The sequence below is a fragment of the Crassostrea angulata genome, chromosome 3, assembly GCF_025612915.1.
Source record: "Crassostrea angulata isolate pt1a10 chromosome 3, ASM2561291v2, whole genome shotgun sequence".
NCBI classification, from domain to species: Eukaryota; Metazoa; Mollusca; class Bivalvia; order Ostreida; family Ostreidae; genus Magallana; species Magallana angulata.
The window spans coordinates 11806666-11832015 of record NC_069113.1 but is presented as its reverse complement, the minus strand read 5'-3'; the positions used below and the strand labels follow the sequence as shown (position 1 = coordinate 11832015).

General features: G+C 33.8%; 3 protein-coding genes across 4 annotated transcripts; 1 reads left to right on the top strand and 2 right to left on the bottom strand.

Moving 5' to 3' along the window:
- Positions 1-122: 122 nt before the first annotated feature.
- On the bottom strand, positions 123-11627 carry LOC128175770 (DNA-directed RNA polymerases I and III subunit RPAC1-like). 2 transcript variants are annotated; one of them, XM_052841609.1, is made up of 12 exons: positions 11472-11627; positions 5967-6038; positions 5588-5695; positions 5216-5348; positions 4379-4492; positions 3592-3641; positions 3349-3414; positions 2830-2896; positions 2070-2189; positions 1608-1724; positions 972-1077; positions 123-141 (listed from the first exon to the last, which is right to left on the bottom strand). In XM_052841609.1, coding segments are annotated over exons 1-12 (1014 nt in total). In that variant the 5' UTR covers positions 11532-11627; the 3' UTR covers positions 123-140. The 2 variants fall into 2 exon arrangements, with proteins under 2 accessions (XP_052697569.1, XP_052697568.1); XM_052841608.1 differs by lacking the exon at positions 123-141 and having other exon boundaries at positions 947-1077.
- Positions 11628-11758: 131 nt separating this feature from the next.
- LOC128175017 (AP-2 complex subunit sigma) lies at positions 11759-14518 on the top strand. The gene is made up of 4 exons (XM_052840385.1): positions 11759-11884; positions 12920-13069; positions 13447-13620; positions 13959-14518. The coding sequence occupies exons 1-4, from the start codon at positions 11882-11884 to the stop codon at positions 14058-14060; spliced, it is 429 nt and encodes a 142-aa protein (XP_052696345.1). The 5' UTR covers positions 11759-11881; the 3' UTR covers positions 14061-14518.
- A 1046-nt stretch (positions 14519-15564) lies between these two features.
- LOC128177617 (rho GTPase-activating protein 11A-like) lies at positions 15565-24820 on the bottom strand. The gene is made up of 9 exons (XM_052844406.1): positions 24647-24820; positions 22798-22880; positions 22451-22547; positions 21676-22249; positions 21173-21413; positions 20961-21052; positions 20587-20734; positions 19442-19529; positions 15565-19164 (listed from the first exon to the last, which is right to left on the bottom strand). Exons 1-9 carry the CDS (start codon positions 24785-24787, stop codon positions 16873-16875), a joined length of 3756 nt encoding a protein of 1251 aa, XP_052700366.1. The 5' UTR covers positions 24788-24820; the 3' UTR covers positions 15565-16872.
- Between the last annotated feature and the right edge of the window lie 530 nt (positions 24821-25350).

Genomic DNA, 25350 nt, shown 5'->3' with positions numbered 1-25350 from the left:
CACTTCTTATTTCGTTCCTGCATCTCCTCACAATGTAGACCATAATGTCTTCCAATATTACTGCTCCACCTAACAAGCTTTTAGGCAGTCAGTTTATTTCCTTCACGACAGAATTTATATAAATTGGCTCTTTAATTCAGTCTACAAAAGAAATGGAAAACTTCTGTTTCATTCAAGCAGTGAATCGCAAACCTCAGAATTGTATCAGGGCGTAATGTTATTGTTATTAATGCAGTTGTAAAAATTTCATTTTAAGAATATAAAATCTATAATTAACGATAGAACTGTCTTTTCCTTTTAACATTCTGGGTGTAATACAAGGTACTGCTTCGATTCACAGGGAAATCAATTTTATTGTTTATCAATGAAGAACAAAGATTTTGAAATGTAAAAAAAATCAAGAAAAAAAAATTAAAAATATAAATTCATGTTGTACCAAAGGATCAATAATATATGAACTGTTTCATAACTCTTGCTCTGCAAACGTCAATAAAAAAAAAATACCGTATACCTAAACGTTTCTGAAAATAAATCTAACTCTTATTCCAATGCAAAATCATTTTCATAATATCAAACTGGATTTAAGTCGAAATAATATGATAATTGGAAACTATATACAGACTTAAGTTTAGATTGTCACAGAACACTATTCTGATACTAGAGAATATCGATCAGTTGTGTTTGTTCAAAATGGTAATATCCTCTGTTCTAGTACCGGTAGTTGAATTTCTGTCACATTTTCCGTCATTTATATGAATAAATTAGGCATTTTCTAAATGTTTCCATTTTTTCTAAATCCAAGAGAGTAAATATGACCCTTTTTACAAAATATCAAGAGTTATTTTTTTTGTAAAAAAAACGTTCTTATCTAAAAATATCAAAATGGATTAAAGTAAAATACAAAAACAAATTATTTCATTAATTAAATAAAAACAACAAACAGTGATAAGAGATTAACAGAACAATTTTACTAAGTATCCAAATCTGACATGAAATCTTGACACTTCTTCATCAGGACTTTGATGGCTTCCTCTACAAGTATATCTGGCGGTAAGATGCCCGTGGACTCCACAGAAACTAGGAAAAGAAGGGTAATGCTTTACACGTAAACAGAATGATATAATGATGTTAGTTACGGAAAGTGGTCTGTACCAGTACATACTAAGAAAATTTTATTCTTTCTTTTTGGTTGGGGGGGGGGGGGGGGGTAGTGCTTGATAATTTGTAATAACATTCAAAGAGAAGCACTGTCACTTTGGTTGAATGGTCAGTAAGCAGTAAAATTTATTTATACTTTTGTGGGGTAGTCAGTTACATTAAGTATTGCATTCACTTGACAAAGGATCATACCGTATTATTTAAAGGGAGTAAAGAATACTGTATACAGGTTAATTTTTGTCCTGTATAATTTTTACCCTTCTACTCCTCGAAAATATAATAGTTTTGCCCTGTCTTGAATTTGCCCAGACACAGTTGTGTTTAAAGCGAGATAATTTGAGACATAGAAATTCACCCAGTCTTGAATTTACTCACTGTTAACGAGGAAGAAAGGGGCGAAAATAAAATGGGAGCAAATATTTCCCTGTATACTGTTTTATAATGCTCACAAATGAAATGATCCCGGACTTTTTTCAGCTCCACTAAATCTTTTAAGTTGTCGTGGCGGAACACTTCTCGACTACACGTGTCTTTTCTTGCATTTGCCACTCGTGCTACTTTGTTTCCTGAAACAGAAACAATGCCCCACTGATGAAACAATGCCACACTAAAGAAACAATGCCCAACTAAAGAAAAAGTCTAATTCAACAGAAACAGTGCCCCACTAAAGAAACAGTGCCCCACTAAAGAAACAGTGCCCCACAAAAGAAACAGTACCCCACTAAAGAAGCAGTACCCCACTAAAGAAGCAGTACCCCACTAAAGAAGCAGTCTAATTAAAAGAATTTTTTTTATCTCTAGTTAAATTGAAGGATAAGTTTAAATTTATGCATGTATTATCTACACTTCAAATTAATACTATATTCATAATAAACAAAACTGACTGTGAGATGACACAGCCACCTCCTTACCATTGTCATAGTCTATGACTATGACTCCAGGCGAGAAACAACTCTGTAACTTCTCGGCCAGGGCCCCAGTGACCGGGGATTTCAGATATATCTCTGGCAACAGTCTGTAAGAGGCTGTAGCTGTGGAATACAAATACTAGTAATAAAAAAAAAAATGTCATATTTATTGATTTAAATATCATTTCTAGAAATCGCTCTTTCATGGCACATTTTTTCATGAGTGGCATTCTAATCTGGAAATGTGTCATTTTGACTCAAATGTCCTAGTAGCTGCCAGTTGATAACTTATTGAGAAATGAGTCACCTTTACTTTGTCAAATACATTGCTACCTATGCAGTAACAGTTATTTTTAACCTTTAAAATATTATTGCCCTAAATGTATTTGTAAGTTTTTAGAATGGTGTCGACTGTATAAAAGTGTATCACAAAATTTTGTATTAAAATGATGCAGAATTGATTTCCTCTTTAAACATATTACTTGTTCAAGAGTGAGTCAGAAAAAAATCAAATAAACAGATGGAATCATGGTTGAAAAGATGCATATAAACCTCTAAATATTAAATTTTTTTTTTACTAAAAAAAAAAAAAAATCAAAGGGTCACAACTGCATTATTATCTAACTGACCCAAACTGAAAATCAACATAACCTCTAAGGAAATAAATTGATAGTAACTCTATGTACCTGTATATATGACTACCTATACACAGTTACCACCAGGAGGTTATGTATTACATTGTCATTTTGAATAAAACACTCACCAACTGGAGAGAATTTTGCATGGTCCTTCCCAATACCTTTGTTACAGAATACTCGAATATCAATTTCCTGTGAATTAGAAATACACACTTCTACTTCATTTGAATGACATATATACATAATCATGTACACATGTAACTACTAGTATTATACACATATCCCTTGATGAAACTTTTTACCAGAAGAACAGATCTATGTTAAAAAATCTCCAAAGATTTTATATACCCATACATTCAGAGTTAGTAGTGTTTCATCAATATTCGTTGAATACCAATTTTCGTGGATTTCGTTGTTGAGTTGATCCATGAAATTAAATATTCATTGAAATGCAATTTCTATTAACATTTTGTATTGAAAGGGTCATTGGCCACGAATTTACGTATCCTTGAAACTGTGGTTTTCACTTTATCCACGAAAATTGATACCCTTGAATATTAATGAAACCACAGTATTAGATTTTATGTCAAAATTTTCTAAACAATCCTATTTTTTCATGATTACGAGTATGTAATTTTGCATACCTGTCCTGGTCTTAATTTTGCTATTAAAATATCATCATTAACAGGTCGCAGGTCTCCTTCTTTAAACTGAAACAAAGAAAGATTGCATTACAATTGTAACAAATATTTGATTACCTTTAATTTGAAATTTCAATGACAATGACAATGACAATTTCTTTATTCTCTGAACTGCATAAATTACAGTGTTGAGAAAAATCAGTGAAAAAGAAATTTGATGATTTAAAAGGTCTTCCATAAACTTACTATTGTGTCTTGTCCCTTCATAGGAATCCATTTTAAGTGTTTTGTGGTGACTGAAACAAAATATGTCCAAAGATATTAATTAAGTAAATAAAACATTATATTGTTGACAAAGGTTATAGTAAATAGGAACCCTTATCAATTTCTAGAAGCAGGTGCTCTTTTAGTTAAAGGACATATCACATGTTTCTTAAGCATGGGACATTTTACATTTTTTGCCTTTCTTATGTATATATTAATTACTTCCAAAAGTTGTTTTGCTGTAATTTGCTTTAATTAGCCATAAAATCAATTTAAATCATAGCCCCAATCTTATAAAAACTTGTTAATTAGATAGCGCGTGTCACGTGGTACGATGACGTCACATGCGTCCCTGCAGCTGTAACCAATATAGAAGCCTTTATAGATTAATCCATGTTCCTATTCCATAGAACATGTAATCTTGATTTCCATCTTAATTTACTAACATGATATGAATCCCTTTAACCAAAATTCACAACTCCTGACTTCAATCTTTAAGAATTATAAATGTTCATTAAGCAAAATTCAGTTACACCTATCAAAAGAATTGCTAAAATTTGTATTCTCTTAAAAAACATTTTGCAATGTACAGGTACATATTGCACAGATACAGTAAAATCAAGCAATGTGGAACTGTATGCATGTTCAATCAAAAATAACATGTCTGGTTTAACATTGGTGCAACTATAACTAATTTTGAGTACCAGTATTCACTTTAATTTCATACTAATTTCACAATGACCTTTTGACCTATGACATGACCTCTCACCTTTGTGATCTTTGTACATTTCATCTGGATCTGTGGTATCCTTGGCCTGGGAATTTTTGGTACATTTTACTTTGAGCTGAAATATGATGGTGTCTTCAGGAGAGAAATCTTCACCTGTGAAAACATTAATAGGGTTGTTGGTGGTATATACATATTTCTTCTTTAATGGCCTCCCAGGATGGTGACATTAGAAGAGTAATGGCGCACAACATATGACACTCTAACATCAATTAGAACAAAAGACAGTTAAAAAGCATTGTGGGAGTTTCGAGAGATAAAAATTTAATTGTGACACATTTTAAGAACAATTTCTCCTTAATGTTTTATTGTTTGTTTTCTTCATTTTTTATGATAAACGAAATAAGTATATGTTGGTCAATGTAACTCTTAATTAAGTGCACCATACAATAAAGAAAACATCACGCTTCAAGAAACCAGACAAGGAGTGATCAACTGTTTCTATTTCTTTACCGGTACTTATTTGTCACATACTCTCTCACCATTATTTATCAACATTAAATTTTTGAATCAAATGTACACTTTAATATACTTAACAGTCCTTAAATTGTAAGGAATTAATATCAGCATAATATCCCAAGAAGCTCCTCTTGGAGACTTTCATTTTTTTAAATGATTACTATATGGAATCATTTTAAAGTTTGAGTGCTCATAATTTTATGTTCTTGCAATTTTAAAGAAAACAGTGGGGTATCAGAACTTTAAGTATTTTTGCAAAATAAAGAATCTACAATACTTTTCTGTATTCATTAAATGTAATGATGTTTTTATACATTACAGGGGTGTGTACTGTTCTTAGAAGCAGAATGTCTGACCTACCCTCAGATTTATATTCAAACAGTCTGGGGTCAGCCTTTATAGGAATCAGTCCCAATCTGTGGGCTAGAACCTCATCTTGTATGATGGAGGTGTTGTTGTAAATGTGAACCTTCTCTATTGCCATTGTGGGTACCTGCAGTAAACAAAGCCTAACTGAATGATTGAACCTTATAAATGTTGCATACCTATTTAGATTAATGGGATATCAGACCACTTTGAAGAAAACAAGAGGATATTTGAGAACTGTCAACAAATATCTACAGTTTCTGATTAATTGATATCAATTTTGCATGAAATACTGACTTTTATCTATAATTTCCTCAACAAAAGGTTTCAATTTGCCATCATGATAAAATATTCATAAGCAAATACCTCTGCTAAGAGAATTCTGCGGAATGCATTTGCTATGGCTGCGTCTATGCCAACCATATCAAACTCCAGTTCATCATCGTTCATTTTTATCATGTCAATGCGGAAATTCTAAATCATAAAAAAAATACACAAATATAGTTCAAGAAAAATGAAATATCTATATATGAGGAAATAATAAGGACAGGTGCTTAATCTTTACTTATTGTCATATGTTGATATATTATATGTAAAATATAAATACACATGTAACTATGAATGCACTACAACCACTACTATAGTTCAGTCGTGTATTCAGCTTTTGCTCTGCATATTGATATATAGTTTGTCAGAATAAAGCAATTATAAACCATGAAAATCTTATATTTTATTGCCCTGTTACCTTTTTAAACTTTTTAAAATCCCATGCATCATCAAAGTCAGGGTACTCGCCAGGAAAATCTGTGCTATGAACCTGTGTTAACAAGAGTAACACTGAGTATGATATTGTTACAACAATTTTCTTTACTAAAAGGAGGGAAAAAATTCAAGGAACAAAAAATGACAAAATTTTGAAAAGTAACCTTTTCATAAACAGTACATTGGCTACCTTCATACAGATAAATAACATAAGTACCGGTATCATCATATGTCTATGTTTGTAAAATCATTATTTGTCATTCTTACTTATTTAGTACTGATATGCTCTTACAGTCGTTTAAACAAGAGCTTGGACTTTTGGCAGTATGAATCAAACTTAGTTTGATGAAGGCAGGGTCTACTCGTTGTCAACTATCCAGACATTGGCTAAAAGATATGAATAAATTGAATGCAACAACTTTCCTCTGACTCTGTCCTCGGATGTATATTTCTGAATCAGTTGAAGCACAGTCAATTTCACTTTTGATAAAAAATCTTTTCCATTTTGACAGTCAATGAATATTGATGAGCACCTCTTAGCAAATCAGAAAGATGGTTCTCATTATGAAATATTTGACAGTTTGTTTTGATGAGCAAATTAGATAGTTACATCCCACCGAAAGTCCAAACTCTTGTTCAAATGACTTTATATTTCCAAGATATTGGGCAATACAATATATAGATCTCTTGACCTTTTATTCACATGCATGATCTTAGCAACTGCATATATAGAACAAAAAGTTCTGTAACAGTTTGAGTTGTGAATTTTTATTTTATATCATAAAAATCACCAGGTGTAATGCAATAGCCTTTTTTAATCTGTGTACCCCTCACGAAGTTTGTTGACTCTCAAATGGCACCCAAGATAAAGAATACCAGTACATGCACTAAAACAATATCTGGTTTTAGGACCATGAAATTTGCCTGTAAAGAGCAATTCTTAATACCCATGCATTTAAACTATTGATGATACGAAACCACAGCGAATAGTTCAAAACATGCTGCATTATTCATCATTATCACATATTTATTTGACACCATGCAGTTCTTAATGAGATAAATAGCTTCTATAGTTTTTATTTTCTCTGAAACAAAAACCACTATGTAAATTTTTTAACAATACCTTTTCATCATACAATCCCACAATGTATATTCTCCTAACTGAGTACTGGTAATTTCTAGGCTTTAAACACAAGCACTTGTTTCTTTGATGCATTGTATAATAGTTTTTTTTTATTTTGGAAACATGCATATATTTTTATGTGGCTTAAAGATATATACTAGTATGTTAATAAATACAGATATCTTCATCATTTATTTTATTTTATTCTGAAAATTATATACATTGCACTGTAAATGACTCTAACCCATAATTATGGCAGTGCCATTACATCATTTATTTTTGCCCCCAACCACCCCTTAACTTTTGTAATAGCAACATACTTTGGTAGATACAGCAAATTAAAAATTGGTAATCTTTCAAGTTGAAAATGTTGACAAATTGACTACAGAGTTATCATGGTTATGATTGAAAAATACATGCGAAGTGAGGATTAATGGTAAAACATATATATAAACATAGGTAATCACAGATTACAAAGCTCACCGAGACGAGACATCACCCTTATGAGACTTCACCTTTATGAGACCACCTTTATCATATTAAATGAAAATCATACTTTATGATCTTGGATATTTATGGATTCTGTTTTGACACAATATCGTATATCATCTGTTAAAAAATTGTATGATATTCATATGTTCATATGTTAATCAATACAATAATATAAAATTAAATATTGCATCCTATCATATTTACAACATATATCAAATAATACAATAAAATACCATAATAAACAATGATGAGATATGATATTGTAACGTATGATATGACATTGTATTGTGTTATACGTTATTGTATTTGATCACATAATACAATATTATATAAATAGTGCCTGTTTGGGAGGGTAACAGTTGAAATTGACACCCCGAGAAAACCATTGTCAACCGACGCGAAGCATCAGTATCATAAGACTCACCATCCATGCAAGTTTGGTGAAGTACGGACCAGCAGTAACTTAGATATTGCTATCAAAGGGCACCTGCAACAAAAACTTTAACCTGCTCCAAAAACCTTAACCTTCTCCAGCATCCGAAACCTATAGCTCAGATTCAGCACTCAAGCCTGTCTGGTGCATCAGTATCATAATACACACCATCCAAGCAAGTTTGGTGAAGTTTGGACCTGCAGTAACTTAGATATTGCTATCAAAGGGCACCTGCAACAAAAACTATAACCTGGTCCAACAACCTTAACCTCCTCCAGCATCTGAAATTTAAGATTCAGATTCAGCATCCAAGTCTTTCAAGTCCATTAGTAGGTCCAGATGCATCATCCATGCAAGTTCGGTGAAGATAGGACAAGTAATAGCTTAGATACAGGACCTGCAACAAAAACTTTAACCAGGTCCGGATGCCGACGCCGACGCTGACGCCGACACCGACGCCGACGGTATAGCATAAGCTCCCCGACTTCGTCTCAGTGAGCTAAAAATCAGCGAAAAATGAGAGTTGAGTCAGGGGTACTAAATTTTTTTCAGCCCTGGGCGCCACCATACTGGCCACCATTTTGTTTCTTAAAAGGGTTAATTCGGTCATTAATTGACTGGCAGTTATCGATGTTTATTGACCTAAAAACTTGATTAAAAACTTTCCAGTATTTCAATTGATGATTTAAATTCAAAGAAATTAAAGTGAAAACCAGATAAGTTTCAATAGTGCTCTAAAAACAACACTAGTTCTATGTATGTCTTATCAAATTATCAGATGAAAAATAAAAACATTAACATCAAGGAACTTTTAGATACTGAATAAAGTATTCAATTTCATTACCAGTAGTTGGCATATGAATTAAATTAATAAACAATAAAGAAGAAATAAAGTTTTGTTGGAAACATGTAACTCTCTTCGGCTATTTCCAAGACAAAACTTGTACCTTTTATGTATGAAACATGATGTCATAATGTATAGACTGTGGCATGTGCATGCGATGTTAAGTTTAACTTTGGCTAATGATTTGAGTAGGTGTATCCTACTATGTGCGTATCAAATTAATTGTAAGTTGTACAAAAATCAAACTGCTTTATGTCAAATCTGCACTCAGTCCAACGGTCACACCGTTTACATATTAACGTTGATTTAAAAAGAATATCATCTTGCAAACAAAATGAAATTAATGGTGCAACTACAATGGTTCAAATAAGCGACGGCCATCCAAGTAAAATCATTCATTTGCACACAAGTATGGTGGTTGCATTAAGATTTTATTTGATTGTTTTTAATATTTTCCTGATAGTTAAAATCATATCTACAGCACCGATCAGACCCAACCTAACACCAGAGTAAACCCCAACTAAACCCCGGGTTTTCTATCTGGGGTTACTTTGGGTTTAGTTTTGAAAATTTTGGTCCACTCGGGGTTTACTTTGGGCTTACTGTAGAATTGCTTTTGGGGTCCACTATACGGACTGAAGTGTGAGGCAGACCTGTATTTTATCTTATCATCCTACTGCCTGTAATTCCTGCCCCTTGTATATTCCAAATACACATGTAGCGTCTGCTTTCAGGGTATACTTCTGATCAGGGTTTACAAAGCTGCAATAATGTAGCCCTCTTCCGATTTTTTTTTTTTGGGAGAGGGCTACAACTCTAATGGTGCAAGTGTGGGAGTCATTCACTCCCGCAACTATTTCATCTCAAATCGTATATAAATGGCAATAGCATCTGCATTTCTTACCTGAACTCAAACATTGTAGATGTCTATGGCATAACTAAATTTAAAAATATCAGGTATAGTCCATATATCGGTTATTTTTCATGAATGTCAACAATGCAAGTTGAATTTGTCCGCCTTATTTACTGACCTTGACCGGTTTTATTTTGGGACAGCCAATGAGAATTTAGGAGCGGATCTTGAACTGAATATAGGAATTCCCCTATTTTAAACATAATTAACGCGGTAAATATGAATTTTCTATTATTTACCATTCCCTGAAATGATGTTTTAGTGATAGAACGAGGTAAGATCGATTATTTACACTGATATTCACGTTATCAAGCCCATCAAAACTCTAAGAGTAAATCCCTTAAAATCACGCGAGAACTGTCATGGCTGCTGAAAAAGACGACTGGTACATATGCAGATGTGTTTTACAGTCTTTACCAAATTTTTTTTTCAACACCTGCCCTTCGGGCAGGTGTATCAATGAATTGTACCAGCCCGAACAAAAATTTACATGCCCAAGAAAAAACTCACAGAAAAGTTATATTAAAGTCATTTTATTCTTAAAGTTAATATCTGCATTTATGTATTATATTCTCTCTAGTCCTCTTTTCAACGGATTAGGATTTTTAGAATTCGTTTTTTTTCTCTCAATATTTCTGAGGATCAGTCTAGCCCCCCCCCCCCCCCCACTTTCAATTTGCTTCTGACGCCAGTGGTCAGTGACAGTCTCTCCTTCCATTTCAACCTATAACAACAGAAAGATTTAAGTCAGGTATTTCAGCCCAGGAATCATGGCGAGATCTCAATTTGTTGCCATCGACGTTAAAAAGACGCTTTCATATCTACAAACACAGTCGAGTATTGCAAACGCTTGTATGATTCTTATTAAGTGGGTTAAGTTGTACGAAGATTTATTCATATTAGTTAATTTATTGAACGATTGATGTTATAAAAAATGGCGACGAACGTAAATAAAGTATCTATTGGAGATTGAAAGTTTACATGCCCATCGGGCTTGCGAGTGTGTAAGTTTCACATGCCCTCTTTCATTTTTACCAGGCCCCGGGCATCGGACTCCCGGGATTTGTCGCAGACTGGTTTTATCTGGTTTTGATTTATTTACGGTTAGTTTGTTCAACCTGAATTAAAAAACCATTTTATCTAAAAGAAGTCAAATATAAAATCGATCTTTACAGACCGAAGTCAGCAGCATTAAAAAATTAATTTTGCACCATTACGGAGATCCTATAGAATTGTCATGATTGTAGCCCTCTCCAGTAAACATCAGATATAAAAAATCAGAGAGGGCTACATTATTGCAGCTAGGGTTTACGGTCTGTGTCCACTCTGGGTTTACTTGGGGTTTACTCTGGGTCCACTCTAGTAAACCCAGAAAGTAAACCCAGGGTTAGTTGGGGTTTACTTTCTGTTATGTTGGGTCTGATCGGTACTGCACTGTAGTTAAAACGCCCTAGTAATTAATATTCCCCTTATTCATTTTGCTTTTACTGATGGAGATCAAACACCCAAGGTGACAATAAGGCAAATAACTTTTATCAAGTCTCAGTGAGAGTGAAATATCCTCGAACCAGACGTAAAACAACAAATATACGTTCAATCAAAAGTTGTTTTTTTTCACTGCAAAATATACTCAAAATCTTAAATAAATTACAAGAACAATATACATGAAAGTAAGGCTCTTACATTATCAACTCCATGTTCGTTTAATGTGACCCGTGTTCTTGTATCTTCTGAAATATTCATTTTTAACTGGACATGTGCTCTTTTTCGCAAAATCCTTTCTTTTAATTTCAATGTATTAATGAAGCTTTATATTGATCTATTGCACTCCTTACAATAAACATTTTAATAACCTAATCTAAAGTAGATACTAAACAAAAAATGATTATGGTAGGGTTCCGGAATTCTTTTAAAAAAAAATTGAAAATGAAAACATAAAATTTAAATCGTTTCTAGATCTTGTATGTCTATCATATTTGTGGCTATATTTTTTTTAATTTGATTTTTATCTTACAGAAATAAGTTAATATTTATTGATTGGCCAACTGCGCATGCGTCTGTCAGAGGAGGCGTTTTCCGGTTAAAAAGAGAGAATGGTAAAATTTCTGATTACCTATATTTTGTGATTTTTCATAGCATCATTGCGATAGATGCTTTTTGTAGGTAGCAAATTTTGGATTGAATAACTTAATCGGTGGGGATATACAAAGGATTTTGCTGAATGGGATGTTGAAGGGTTATCTCTGTTCATTCTCCACGTTCACTGTTCATAACTTTATACTGTTTATAGTAGTTTTATTGGCCTCTGAAATCTATCAGTAAACAGTTGAACTGTTAATGTTAAGTGTGGATGAAGTTAAACTTTTATTCAACAAATTAATTGAATATTATTTAGTACATTGAATCCATTTGTAATATGTTATATTCTGTACAATATTGCCACTGAAAGATTAAAAATCTCAAGGAATTTTACCCTCCACAAATTCTAATGATTTCACAGTAGTGTGTTTGGTACATGTATGCCTGTATAAGATACCAAATATTGGCAGACGAATAAATTTTTTATCTACAGTATCTTGTCAAATTACAGGTTTACCTTAACCAGAGACATAAATAACATAGATAGGCAACTCCGCCATTAGTGTGTTTTGTTGTTGAAAAATATTACAGGACCAACCATACTTTGAGAACTACTTATTAGCAAACGGAGATGATGATCTTAAACCAAAAGTATATTGTTTTTATGAAAAATGTGCATAGGTTTTAGACATTTTTGAAACAAAAAATTGAAAAATAAGATTAATATATAGAAAATAAATTGGCCAGTTATAAAACATTGGCGAAATCTCGAACGATGGGTAGCCCACTGCCTCCTGAAACTTCTCTTTAATACTGTTTATAAGACATAAACTCATGAAAATATAATATTTTGAATGTTTTGGCAATAGGTTTTAGCTATTTATATTTCGATATAATTGTTTATTAGAGAGATATAATGATTTAAACTGGGAATACTTTAAAATAGGGACCACGAGATTTCGGTCAGTTGCCAATCTTTGTTATTTTTGTCTCTGCCTTAACAACATGTAAAACTTGTGACTGTATCAATTTGTGCAATCTTTTTCTTTTAGATTCGATTTATTCTAATTCAAAACCGAGCAGGAAAAACAAGGTTAGCAAAATGGTACATGCATTTTGATGATGACGAAAAGCAGAAATTGATTGAAGAAGTGCATGCAGTTGTTACTGTCAGAGATGCCAAACATACAAATTTTGTAGAGGTAAAAATGTGGATTTTTACAAAAATGTTATTTATAATTTTGAATTGAATGGATCATACCATATCTGTTAGTTTTACATGCTTAGTCAATCTATTTTAAAATCTAACCCTCTATGCTCCTTATAAACAAAGTGTTGACATGTCTTTTATTTATAGATACTGAGCCAGTATCTAATTTAAATCAAATCCAATATTACTGGCTAAGTGTTTTGTTTTTATTTTTTTTTCAAATTTAAATTGTCATTCAAATTATTATAAGGTCAATGTCACTGTGATTGAAACTGTAATGTTCTGAATTTATTAAATGCTAAATATTTATGTGTCCTCAATATTTATTCAAAGATTTTCAATATTTTAAATAATATTTTTCTGTTACAGTTTCGAAACTTTAAAATTGTGTACAGACGGTATGCTGGGCTGTATTTCTGCATATGCGTGGATGTCAGTGACAACAACTTAATGTACCTTGAAGCCATCCATAACTTTGTAGAAGTATTAAATGAGTACTTCCACAATGTGTGCGAGTTGGATCTTGTATTTAATTTTTACAAGGTAAAGTTCTGTCTCTTGATGTTATGGAAAGAAAATACAGTCATTGATATTAGCTGATACCATAAAATTTTGTGGTATTAATATTAGATTTATACGAAGTTCATAAAAACTGTCTTAAACAAGTTAAAGAGAAATGATAATATTTATCTTTGAACACGAAATGATATTTTAATAAAAAAAAAAAAGCTATAGCATATAACTACCGTATTGTTTCTGATATAAAAAAAAAAATGAATGCTGCTTATATACCAGTTTTACTGTTTCCATCATGAAGATTTTCCTGCATACATGATATTTTTGATATTGATTATTCACCATGTGGTGGTTTTATTTTTCAGGTATATAGTGTTGTGGATGAAATGTTTTTAGCTGGTGAAATAAGAGAGACAAGTCAAACTAAAGTACTCAAACAACTGCTGATGCTCTCATCCTTAGAATGATCTGATAGTGATGTGTTGTAGAAATGTATTCCATGTAATGTTATAACTGGATTCATGTGTTTTTTTCACATTCCAATTATATTTTTGGGGCAACTTTAAATTTTGCATGAAAAAAACCTTTATTACTGCAAATCAATTACAGATAATGTTAAGAAAAAAGATATGTCCCCAAAAACCTGTAAATCATCTATCACCATTATTCAAGTGTTGATGTTAGAAACAGCATTGTAGATTCAATGTTTAAGGGAACAAAAGATGTATGAATGGAAAATTTAGAAAGGATGTATATACAGAATGAGAGCATATTTATATATTTATGCTAATCATAATATCTTAGATTGAATGATGTGACTTTTAACAATCTTCACAACTTAGATCTATAATAACAGATTTGTGTTGTGATGGTTATTCCCCTAAAAGGGAACTGTGCAATTTGTAAATAAAGTATCAAATTATAATATTTGTGTTTGAGTTATATACTTAAACTTGGATAACTCTTGAGGTACACTTGCATCATCTTTCTTAATTTTAACCTAGTGTGGTTCATTGTTAAATGTAATTATCAGCATTTTTTAATTTCCAATTTATTCAGATTAAAGTGATAGTTATAGCATCAAACATTTCATCAAGTTCGTCAAACAACTTCTCAGGCATTGCAAGAATCCTTGACGCCCTCTACCTTTTTTGTAAGGTTCAATTTAAATACAAGACTTTGCACTATTTAGAGCTACACTTCAATAATTTCAAACAACTTAAAATGATTTAACAGGATGGGAGTGGTAATGAATGGCCAAACCAGAGTTTGAACCCAAGCTCCCAGAATCTTTCACGAAGCGCTCTACCTAGCTATCTGTCACTTGCAATTGATTTGGCCTGGTCTGTCATTATTTCACTTCTGTTGATCTTTGAGGGCAAAGATCATGAAAAGGAAGAGATAATGTGATAGTTGGACAAGTTTGACAATTTTCTTATGAATTCACAATAGGAAAGTTTTGTGCACCATAAAACTTTTTAACGTGTCTGGAACTGTAGCTCCCAGATCGTCTGTTTTTGTGGTGGGAGCTATATTGTTTAAGGTGCTAAGGGACACCTCCATGTTGTGATACACTAATTATTAAAATAAACAATAACTTAATTAATAGTTTCTTTCCCGTAATTGTCCTTTATCAGCGTAGCACAGTGGGTTAGAGTGTTTACTACGAATCTGTGAGTCATGAGTTTGAATTCCACTAGGGATTTTAAAAGTTTTACCTTTCCAAAAAATTCTAAAACTTTTTTTTTCGGGCTGAAATATTGTAAAATTTTAAAATTCGAAATCAGTGAAAGTATTTTTTTATAATGTACTTTAATACACAATAATAATGACAGATGTCCCATACCACCTTAAATAGGGACTTAAACATATAATCCACCATGATCACTGCATGGAAAAGAATGTGCTAAATAGATCAGTATATTTTACCTGATGTGATATCCTCACAAAATGTACAAGTAAAAATATACATGTAGTTGAATTGGTTTATTTTGCAAAGCTGTTTAATCATATTGAAACAATCCATAACAAGATTTGAGGACAGAGGAGACAGAGGGAAAGCACTGCTTGCTATCTATAGAAAGCAGAAGAATAATGTAGAGGGAAGAGAGGAAATCATTACATCACACTGACTAAGTAACCCAAGGGAGAGGCCAGGAACTGAGACATAATTATGTTTAAAATCTGTAGCTGTTTAACAGTTACTATAAGTTTCTGAAATATTCTATTAAAAGAAAGAGTTTTCAACAGGAACAAATACACATGACTGATTTAACAGTTAATGACCATCATGTACATGTATACTGTAAACCAACTTTTATCTGCAAAGACTATATTATGCAATTTACTGAAGATAAACTGGATCACAGCAACTATTATTCACAATGAAAATGTAGATTATCTGGACAATAATATACCAGAGACATTGAATCACTGGTTCACGGCAAAAAATATTTGTTATGATACGGCTCTCGCAAACCTTGCGAAATTTTCTTGAACGCAAATAAAAGATTGGTATCTCTATGAATTGCTGTAAAAAATTGAAAAACACATGTATAGTTCCTCTGCTTTTCTACCCTTGGAATACTAGTCTACTTGCATAACCTTTCAAACCATTTACACAAAGGAAAAAACCCTGTATTTTTTCTAAGGTGTACAATGTTTCAATGTAATAAAAAAACAAATCTAGTAGATACAAGTTATATCTCTGATACTAAAGATTTAAACTGATAAAATTCAAATTGACTGTAAAATGTTTAAATAATTAAAACATAAAAATCTTGAGAACTGAGCGATTTCTGAAAAATACCTGACACATGAAAATTGTATATCATAACCATATTTTGAAGTAGTAAAAATCGACATATTAAAAGAAATAAATAAACAATATTGGTGGCAATATTTTTCTATACATATAAATTTTTTCTAAAATTAAAGAGCATGATGTCTATCAACATATATTTACAAAGCTCCTTTATAAAAATTTAAGGTTCATCAACACATGTAGCTTAAGCTGCATTAAAGAAAAAACAAACAAGAGTAGCACAATGTCACAAATACATGTACTTTAAAAATATTAGGGAATGGGGAGGGGGGATCAAACATACCCTGTAGTTTGTAGTTCATTATAATTCATGCATACAATTTTTTTTCTCTGTAATTTCAATCATGCTTAATGAAGCACATCTACTTTATAAACATGGATATAATCACTTCATTATTATATCAAGTCTAAAGTTAATAACCCATAAAATGAAACTAGTTCTAAACATGTGCTGTTTACATCCCATTCATCTCATCCTGGAGATACTGAGGGACTGAGGATGGGAGTGAAATTTTGTGCTGGGCTCGTCGGGGGGACATTGAGTGTCGTCTGTTGAGGTGACGACCTGGTGACCCTGGCGATGAGCCTAGTCTCTTGACAGCCTTGATGGGTGACCTTGGTGAACAGGACGTGTTTGACCTCTGAAGGACACGCTTAGGGGTCAATCCTCCAGGAGTCCGTAGAATCACACTGTCTCCCAGGGGTTGTAGAATTTTGGGAAGTTTTGTGCATGGGGTATTTTCTGGGACAGTCTCTAATTTTAGTGGAGTTCCTGTTAGTGTTTCAGACATGGAATCATTGGACTCTTCTATTTTGGCAAGTTGCATTGAAGACACATTTTCTTTATCTGGCAAGTTTTCATCATTGCATTCTGCTGAAGAAACCTCCTTAAGTGACTCTGGATCACCATTTTCACAGGTCTCCATTGGCTCTTCTGGCAATGGGGTAGCTACTGCTGCTTCAAAAACACTGTCATCTATGGTTGTGTCATGGATTTTATTCTGGTCTCTTTTGGGTGCATCAGTATCTTTAGCATAATAAATACTGGGCCTTCTGCTTGGCTTTCTTGGTTTTGTTTCAGTATTTAATTCATCTTCATTTGTAACAGCTGCTTGTTCTGTTGGTTTGAGCAGATGAGTGGATATTGGTAATTTAGCCTGACCCTTACTGAAAATCTTGCTTGGATGACAATCACTTTTCTTGTTGGCAAGAGATTCCTTTCTGGTAAGCATCGCTGGTATTTTAAGAGGTGAAGCTCCTGCTTTTCTCGACACACAATTGGGAAATCGCAGTGGTGAGTTATGTCTCTCCACAATATCAGCATTTGCTACCTTTTCTACCACAGGAGTAGTGCTTCCTGTCTCAAACTGTTTAATACTTGCTGCCACCCTTCCTGCATGCTTTACTTTCAGTTCCAAAATGCTTTCTCTTTTAGGTTTATGAAATTCAGCTTGCTTTATCCTTGGCGGCGGTGGTCCCATGACTTGGAAGTCATCATCAGAAGTCTTCTTCATTCCTTTCATTGACAAGTAACCAGCTCTTGATAGCAGACTGTGAGTCTCATTTGAGATTTGTAGATTTGGGGTTATGTTTGGATGCCTTTTAGAGGCTGCATTGTACACACTGTGTGATCTGCTAAGACTTGATCTTGATTTTTCCATCTTCATTAGATTTGTAGAGGACAAGGACTTTCGGATCTCGCTCTCATATTTTTTATCTATTGCATCTGAGGGAGCTCCAGCACTAAGGATTCCTTCAATAATATCCATTCCTAAATTGCCATCCAGAAACTGCTCCGTGTCTTGACTGGAGTTTTCATCCATCACTCCGGACTCATCAAACATTGAACCCTTCCCACTGTCTGTAGATAGGGACCTCTGCATTGCTTTCTTCTTGGATTCTGGCGAGACTTTGGGAGACCGTTGTCCACTCAGTAGACTGTCTGTGCTATCACAAGTCTGTATTTTTGGAACTTCTGTTTCTACGGATTTTTCAGTCTCACCTGATTTGTCATCAGCAGATGCTTGTGTTTCACTACTTGCTGAGAGATCTTTGCTGCTCTGACTTTTTATAAAGAACAACTCACATGCTTTAACATCTTTCATAGGTTCCTGAATAGAGATAGCTTCTTCCTTTTCGATAGATTTATTTGAGCTCAATGTTTCCATGTCCTCAACATCTGGAACATACAAAGGAATAGGGCCACTAATTTCAGATTTATCCAATCCAAAACTTCGCCGCAGATTCTGAACCTTTCTTGGCTCTCCACTCAAAAGTCCAGCTTTCAGTGAATTGGGGCGTCCTCTTCTCAAGATCTTTGTTCTTTTACTTACATTCAGACTTCCATTGAACGAATGAGACCTGTCTGCACCCGACTCCGATCCAAGACCTGAGCAGTTCACAGAGGAATCGGACACACAGGATCGAACTGGTTCCCCACAACTAGAGGACCGGGTCAAATTGATGGCGCCATCTGAACACACAGATGACAAGGTGGTGGTGTCTGCCTGGGACATGTCATCATCCTCCTGACAAATAAAACCATCGTTCAACGAATTCCTATCATCACAGACTGAAAGAATGGACTGCTCGGGAGCAAAGGTGGAGATGTTTGATTGGTCGATGTTTGATGCGATGGAGACATCTAGCCCAGCGCTTGATGTGCTGTAACGGTCTCCATCATTGGAATCCTCATCCTCCCCGGCTAGACGCTGACCAATGCTTTCTGACATATCAGATGAAGCAGGCTAGAAAAACAAAAAAAGCAACTGTAATTATCAAGTATTCAATTATATAGAGTATTTTACTTTCTTCTAAACCTTTCATACAAAATAAAGGTTTTTATTTCAGGTCTCTGAAACATGGACTTTTTTTTCTTTCTTCTTAATCCATTTGATACTTACATGTACCAAAGCAATTATAAATGATATTGTCAGTATATAATTGTTTTTCATCTTTTTTTGTGTTGTTTGTTAAATAAAGCATGATAAGTCAGTTTGGGCTAAGCTCTGCAAGTTGGTATACCTGACTGTCTCCCTTGCCACCACTGAATCTTCTGAAAATTCCTCTCTTTTTGGTTGCATTTGGAACTGATATACTGGAGCTTGATAATCTACAGGGCCAAGCAACACATTATTACAAACGTAAAGCAGCAAGTTATATATCTCCAAATACAAGAGCAGCATTTCCAAAATTAAAGGCGATATAGAAGATAAATTTCAGATATGCATGGAGTTTTAATGAATGTTAGTCATAATGATAAATCAAAATACCCAGATACATGTAAATACATCTTCGCTAGCCAAGGGTTTTCGGTCCACTTTGCTCCCCATAAACCCTTGGCGGATTTCATTACGAAAACTCGGTGATGTGGTGGCGCTATCTAGCGAGCAACTTGAGTTGCGCCCCTTGCATATTTACATTTTAATCGAATTAAACAACGGGTTTTTTATACACTATGGCATTAATACAACTTGAAAACATGTTGACTACCGAATATCGGAACATAATTAACGATGCTATTAAATACGAATTAAGTTATAACCATGGGAAAGCACGGAATGTTTTATTTGTAGTGTTTTGTAAGGATCTGTAACGGGAGTGAAAAAGTCGCCGATTTATACGAAAGCTTTCATGCCATAAAACCCTTTATCTTTGTCATGAATAATGCGAACCAAAAAAATAAAATTAAACAGAGCTCATTGAACCTTTAAAAGCAATAACCATAAGCAGGAACGAATATACTAACAGGATAGGCAACTTCTACATTCGCCATGTTTACTTCCCATGCATTCACGCGAGCCTTGACAAGTTTGCAGAACTATGTATAATCCCAGTAAAATATATAGGTTTTTAAAGCGATCTGGTTAGACCATCGTTGGGGAGGCACTGTACTCGAGAACTTGTGCCTCAACTTGTTAAAAGCACCGAATGTTTTACCAAAGATCACACATGTGTTTTCTTTTAAAGTTTATATTTACAAGCACTGCGATTGGATCAGCTACTCGCAGCTGCAGCCAATCATAAAACGGAGCTTGTCACCGAGTTTTCGTAATGAAATCCGCCAAGGGTTTATGGGGAGCAAAGTGGACCAAAAACCATTGGCTAGCGAAGATGATGTAAATAATACATAGTTAAAAAAATCAAACAATTTATGCATTTATACATACTTTCTTCCCTTTCTAGAGCTTGCAGGGCTAAATAAGCCAAGTCTTTTCCTGGCATTTTTGTTCTGACATGGAGTAGCACTGAAGGCCAGTTTGTTCTTGTTACTGAACGCTATACTTGGAGTGTTTAATGTACCTGCCTTCTTCAGTTCTGTGAAATAAAAAAATCACCAGTTAACTGATGTTTGCTTCATTGCATAAAATCTGATGTTGTTTATAGGGAGAAAACATACTTAATAGCATTATGTATTGAATGCTCCTCTGTCAGGCACAGACAACTTATCTTTTTTCTGTATTTGTGTTATTTGTGCATGCATTAACAAAACTCAGATGAAAAAAAGTTCATTTCTATTGATGGTCTTGGATATCTATCTCACCATTAATATCCAACTTCTTCATGGTAGATGCCGGTGTGTATGGAGTGTTTGCCAGTGTTGCTTGATTCGGCAGATTTTTTAAAATGGCTTTCCTAAAATAAAATATGCATATCATAAATCTTCAGAATAAGTTAATTACTTTAATTTGTGCCAACTTATTCAAAGACCGTATAACTTCAACAATACATCAATGCTATGTTCTGTGCACTTACTTTTTAGAGGCTGAGAATGGCATTTCTCCAGATGCTTTTCTTTTGCGGATGACCACTGGGGTTGCTGCTGTGAAATCTGTTTGCGTGGGTTGTATGTTGCTGGAGTTTGCCTTTGTGCTGATCTGACTCTTGTTGCTATACTGGCTGACAGTGCTCATGTTGCTGGCTTGACTTGTATTAGACTTTCCATCGGTACTCCTTCTCCACTTAGTCACACTCTTAGCTATGGTACTGATAACACCTGAATTAATTAAAGTAAAACAGATTAAAATGTATTTCCCTAACTAAAGATAAAACTATTTATAGAAAAACAAAATAAAATTAGAGCCTTAAAAGGAATCTGATTTAATGTTATTATGTATCTTATTCAAAAATATTGTTGTCACAAGTATCGATAAAGGGTTGTTGTCAGTAGTATAGGAAATGAATTTTAAATCCATTTCCAAAGACTTACAAACTTACTATTGATAATGACCACATCATATTTTAGCATGGTATGATACCTTGAAATGACCCTGATCTTTTCCTTCGTTTATCCTTCTTCTTGAGATGATCCCTGGACTCTTCAAGTGTCTCACAACTAGCATCCAGCTCATCGTCTGTACCGAATATTTCTGTGATGAGAGAAGCTTTCTCAAACACCTCGTTGGACACCATGCCTATCAGTGCAGCACTTTTGATCAAGATCTCCACAATAGTTGTCTGGACCTGCAGCAACTTCTCCTCTGATGAGTTCATTTTCTCAGTCTTGCTGTTCAGATGCATGATGTTGGGGGCCAAAACAACTGACAAGTTAGTTGCGTCCATTTTGTTTTGTTCTGCATAACTTGCAACATCCGACAACAGTAGCATAAAGTAGCGCAGTGTGCTGAGATGTTCCCCAGGAAGGAGAAGGCACAGAGACAATAAGGCTTGTGTTGAAACATCTGATTGGTCAATGTTGTAGCATTTGATAAAAGAATCATGATAAACACTGGTCAACAGAGGCTCTGGTAACTTCCGAAAGAACTGCTTGATCAAACCTGTGACATCATACACATTGGCATCTTGCATTCCCTTTCCATTCTCAATATATTGCTGTAAAATCAATTAATGCACTGATTACTTAACCAGTGACAAACCATTAAATGCACATGTGACAGTTTATTTCAACAAAAGGTAAATATATGCTGATATAAACAGAGAGAATGGGGATAAAAACTGGGCCTCAAACTATTAAGCCTTTATCCTATTTATCAGATTTACTACCAGTAAAATCATGATGCATCTATGGTTTACCTTTAATTGCTTCTGTCGACTGACGGACCCTGATTTTCGAAACAGTCCTTCCTGTTCAATGTGTTCATGAATCAATGATGCTGCATCCACTAAAAACCTTCAAGTCAATATTGAACTGTTAGGTAAGCTAGGATTATTTTGCATTCAGAATTAAAAAATTCCTATCATCTGATGCACATATTTATTCAAAAAAGGTTTTTTATTCTTGTCTGACAAGTCAAATTAGTTGATTTCCTTAATAGTCAATTTTATACTTCAGTGAATTTGCATTGACAGTACTGTTGTATAGTCCTGTTAACTACTTGTGACACTTATTTGGAATTAACTATGTTGAGACGATTGCTTACTTTGGGACATATCCACAATCTGCAATGTACACACATGGCACCATGGACAGGTAATTCCCGAAGATGTCCCCAGGGCCATCTCCCTGTAAAACAGTTTTGTCAGCTTTTTAACAATCAGAGAAATTTTCTTTTCAACAAGTTATAACCTTTCTCTGTAGTACCCTCCAGTTGTTCACAACTTTAGACAAATAGACTCAATGAGTTTGACATGCCTTTTATAAATATAGAGCTATTTGCATGATATATCAGCAGTTCTAAATCATGGTTATGTCATTTATTAATAAATACAATAACATTTCAAAAATAAATTATTTATATGATTATTGCAAATATACACAACTAAATCTGATAAATGTTGTTGCAATGTTCTTCAGTTAAGAAATAAACAGCAATTTAAAAAGTTCTTCAGGATATGAAGCTGGTTGGTCACGTGATCAAATCATGTAAAGCCCAAAGGGCTTCTTGGTAGATTTGATCATGTACCAACCAACTTCATATGCCGGTGAACTTTACAACATTGCTGTTTATTACTTATATTTACGTCTGAAAAAGACAAATCGCCCAGAACTGTTAAAATTACTGAGATTTTAAGTTTACAATAATCCAAGGGACAAGCGATAAGCGCATGCTATGATCATTGTGAAGTCATGAAAAAGTTAATACAGAATTGAATGTTTTCGCTATTCTATAGGTTCATATAAGAAAACATATTTGCAAATGTAAATATATAAAAATGAACTATGAGAGGGCATATATATGATTAGTTGTTAGGGACTAATACTTTCATAAATTAAGATGGAATTTCCCTCGTAGAATTATACTATAAATATATTAAACTTGGGTTTTATTTCACGTTTATGAAATATTTTCTCACATACACTCAACTGTTGACAGAAACATTCCTTGTTGTACCTGAATGTACATAATTCTACTCCCATCTGATGTAAAAAAGAAGGGAATTGAAATCAACGGAATCTTGATTTTATCCTGTACTCAGTGTACATTAACTGGCGTGCGACCAGTTCTCGCCAAGTACCATTTCTCGCCAGTACTGTACATTGTGACATCATTTTAACAACACAAAATTTTAAGCGAAAAATGACGTCACAATGTACTGGCGAGAAATGGTACTTGGCAAGAACAGGTCACACGCCAGTAGTCTATAGTATACAGAGTCAATGTCATTGATGAATAAGTGTTTTCACTAAGATTAATATTCACTTAGTAAGCATATGCTGATATCAGGGTTGGCAAAAAAGCGGGAAATACTCATATTTCCCAGGACGGTGGGAAATACTGGTAATTCCCGGGAAATACTGGGAAATAAAGTACAACTACATAGTATAGTACTTCATACTTAGACATTGGTCTTAATGAAATCTGTAGGGAAGTAAACAATAGTACACCTTGTTAGCTTTTTGATATTTTATAATATTCTTTGATTTTAACAAGTTTTGACTGGCATGTAATGCATTGGTTATCTTCTTATAAATACTCCAAACATGGTTCATTCATTGAAAACATTGTTATGTTTTTCAGCCTGATATGCATTATTATAAACTTGTATCTGGGGAAGGTTGCATGACCAGGGAAGTGAAGCTATTTTATATACATGATTTACTTGGATGATTTTGGTTAATCTTGCCTCAGGCACCGATAGAAACATGCGATTAACGGTTCCAGTTTGAGGTTTAAAATGTCTTGAAAAATATAAAATGCACATTTAACAAAAATATTTTATACCAAAGGCGTATATTTTCATAGAAAATTATTTGAGTAACATTATACGTCCGTTAATTATGATGCATGTGTATATATCAAACAATGGAAAATATATACGACGACATACCTGGTTCTTCAAACAACCCTGACGCTTTAGCTTCTTTCCTTTGGGAACCTTGATTCCAAGTTCTCTTAAATCTTGTTTTACTAAAGCTTGAACGTTTTCAAAGCTATCTATGTTACTTATATGCTTCATCGATAATTCCATTTTCAACTACCTTCCATGTCGGCCATATTCGCTTCAAAACTCGCACCGCGATGTCTGATTGGTTAAATATCTATGACGTCAGTTTTTAAAACCCAAGGGTATGGTGAATATTTGGGCAATATCACAAGTTTGCTCGAAGTGCAGGACTATGAAATTGGATATCACCATGTAGCCATTTTGATTTATAACAATTACGTCATAATGAATTCTACGTTTGCTCTGTAAGCAGACGAACCGTAGCGCAAGTTGCGAATCGGGGATCGGGGGTGGGGGGTGGGGCACAGGGGGGTCTGGGCTGCAATATTTACAAAAGCCTGAACTTACGACACAGTCATAGATATTTACAGACTCGTAAAATGATCTTCAAAGTACAAAATTGTTATAAAACCATTTGTTTACAAATATTTTAATACCCATAATGATATATTTTCCACCCATAAGAATAAATCATTGATTATACATGATTATATAGTTGGCGATTAATAAAATTTGGTCGTAAGTCGTAAGTTCTTTTGTAAAACAAAGCCCTGGACTCCACCCAATAAAAATTCAACTTATTAAGA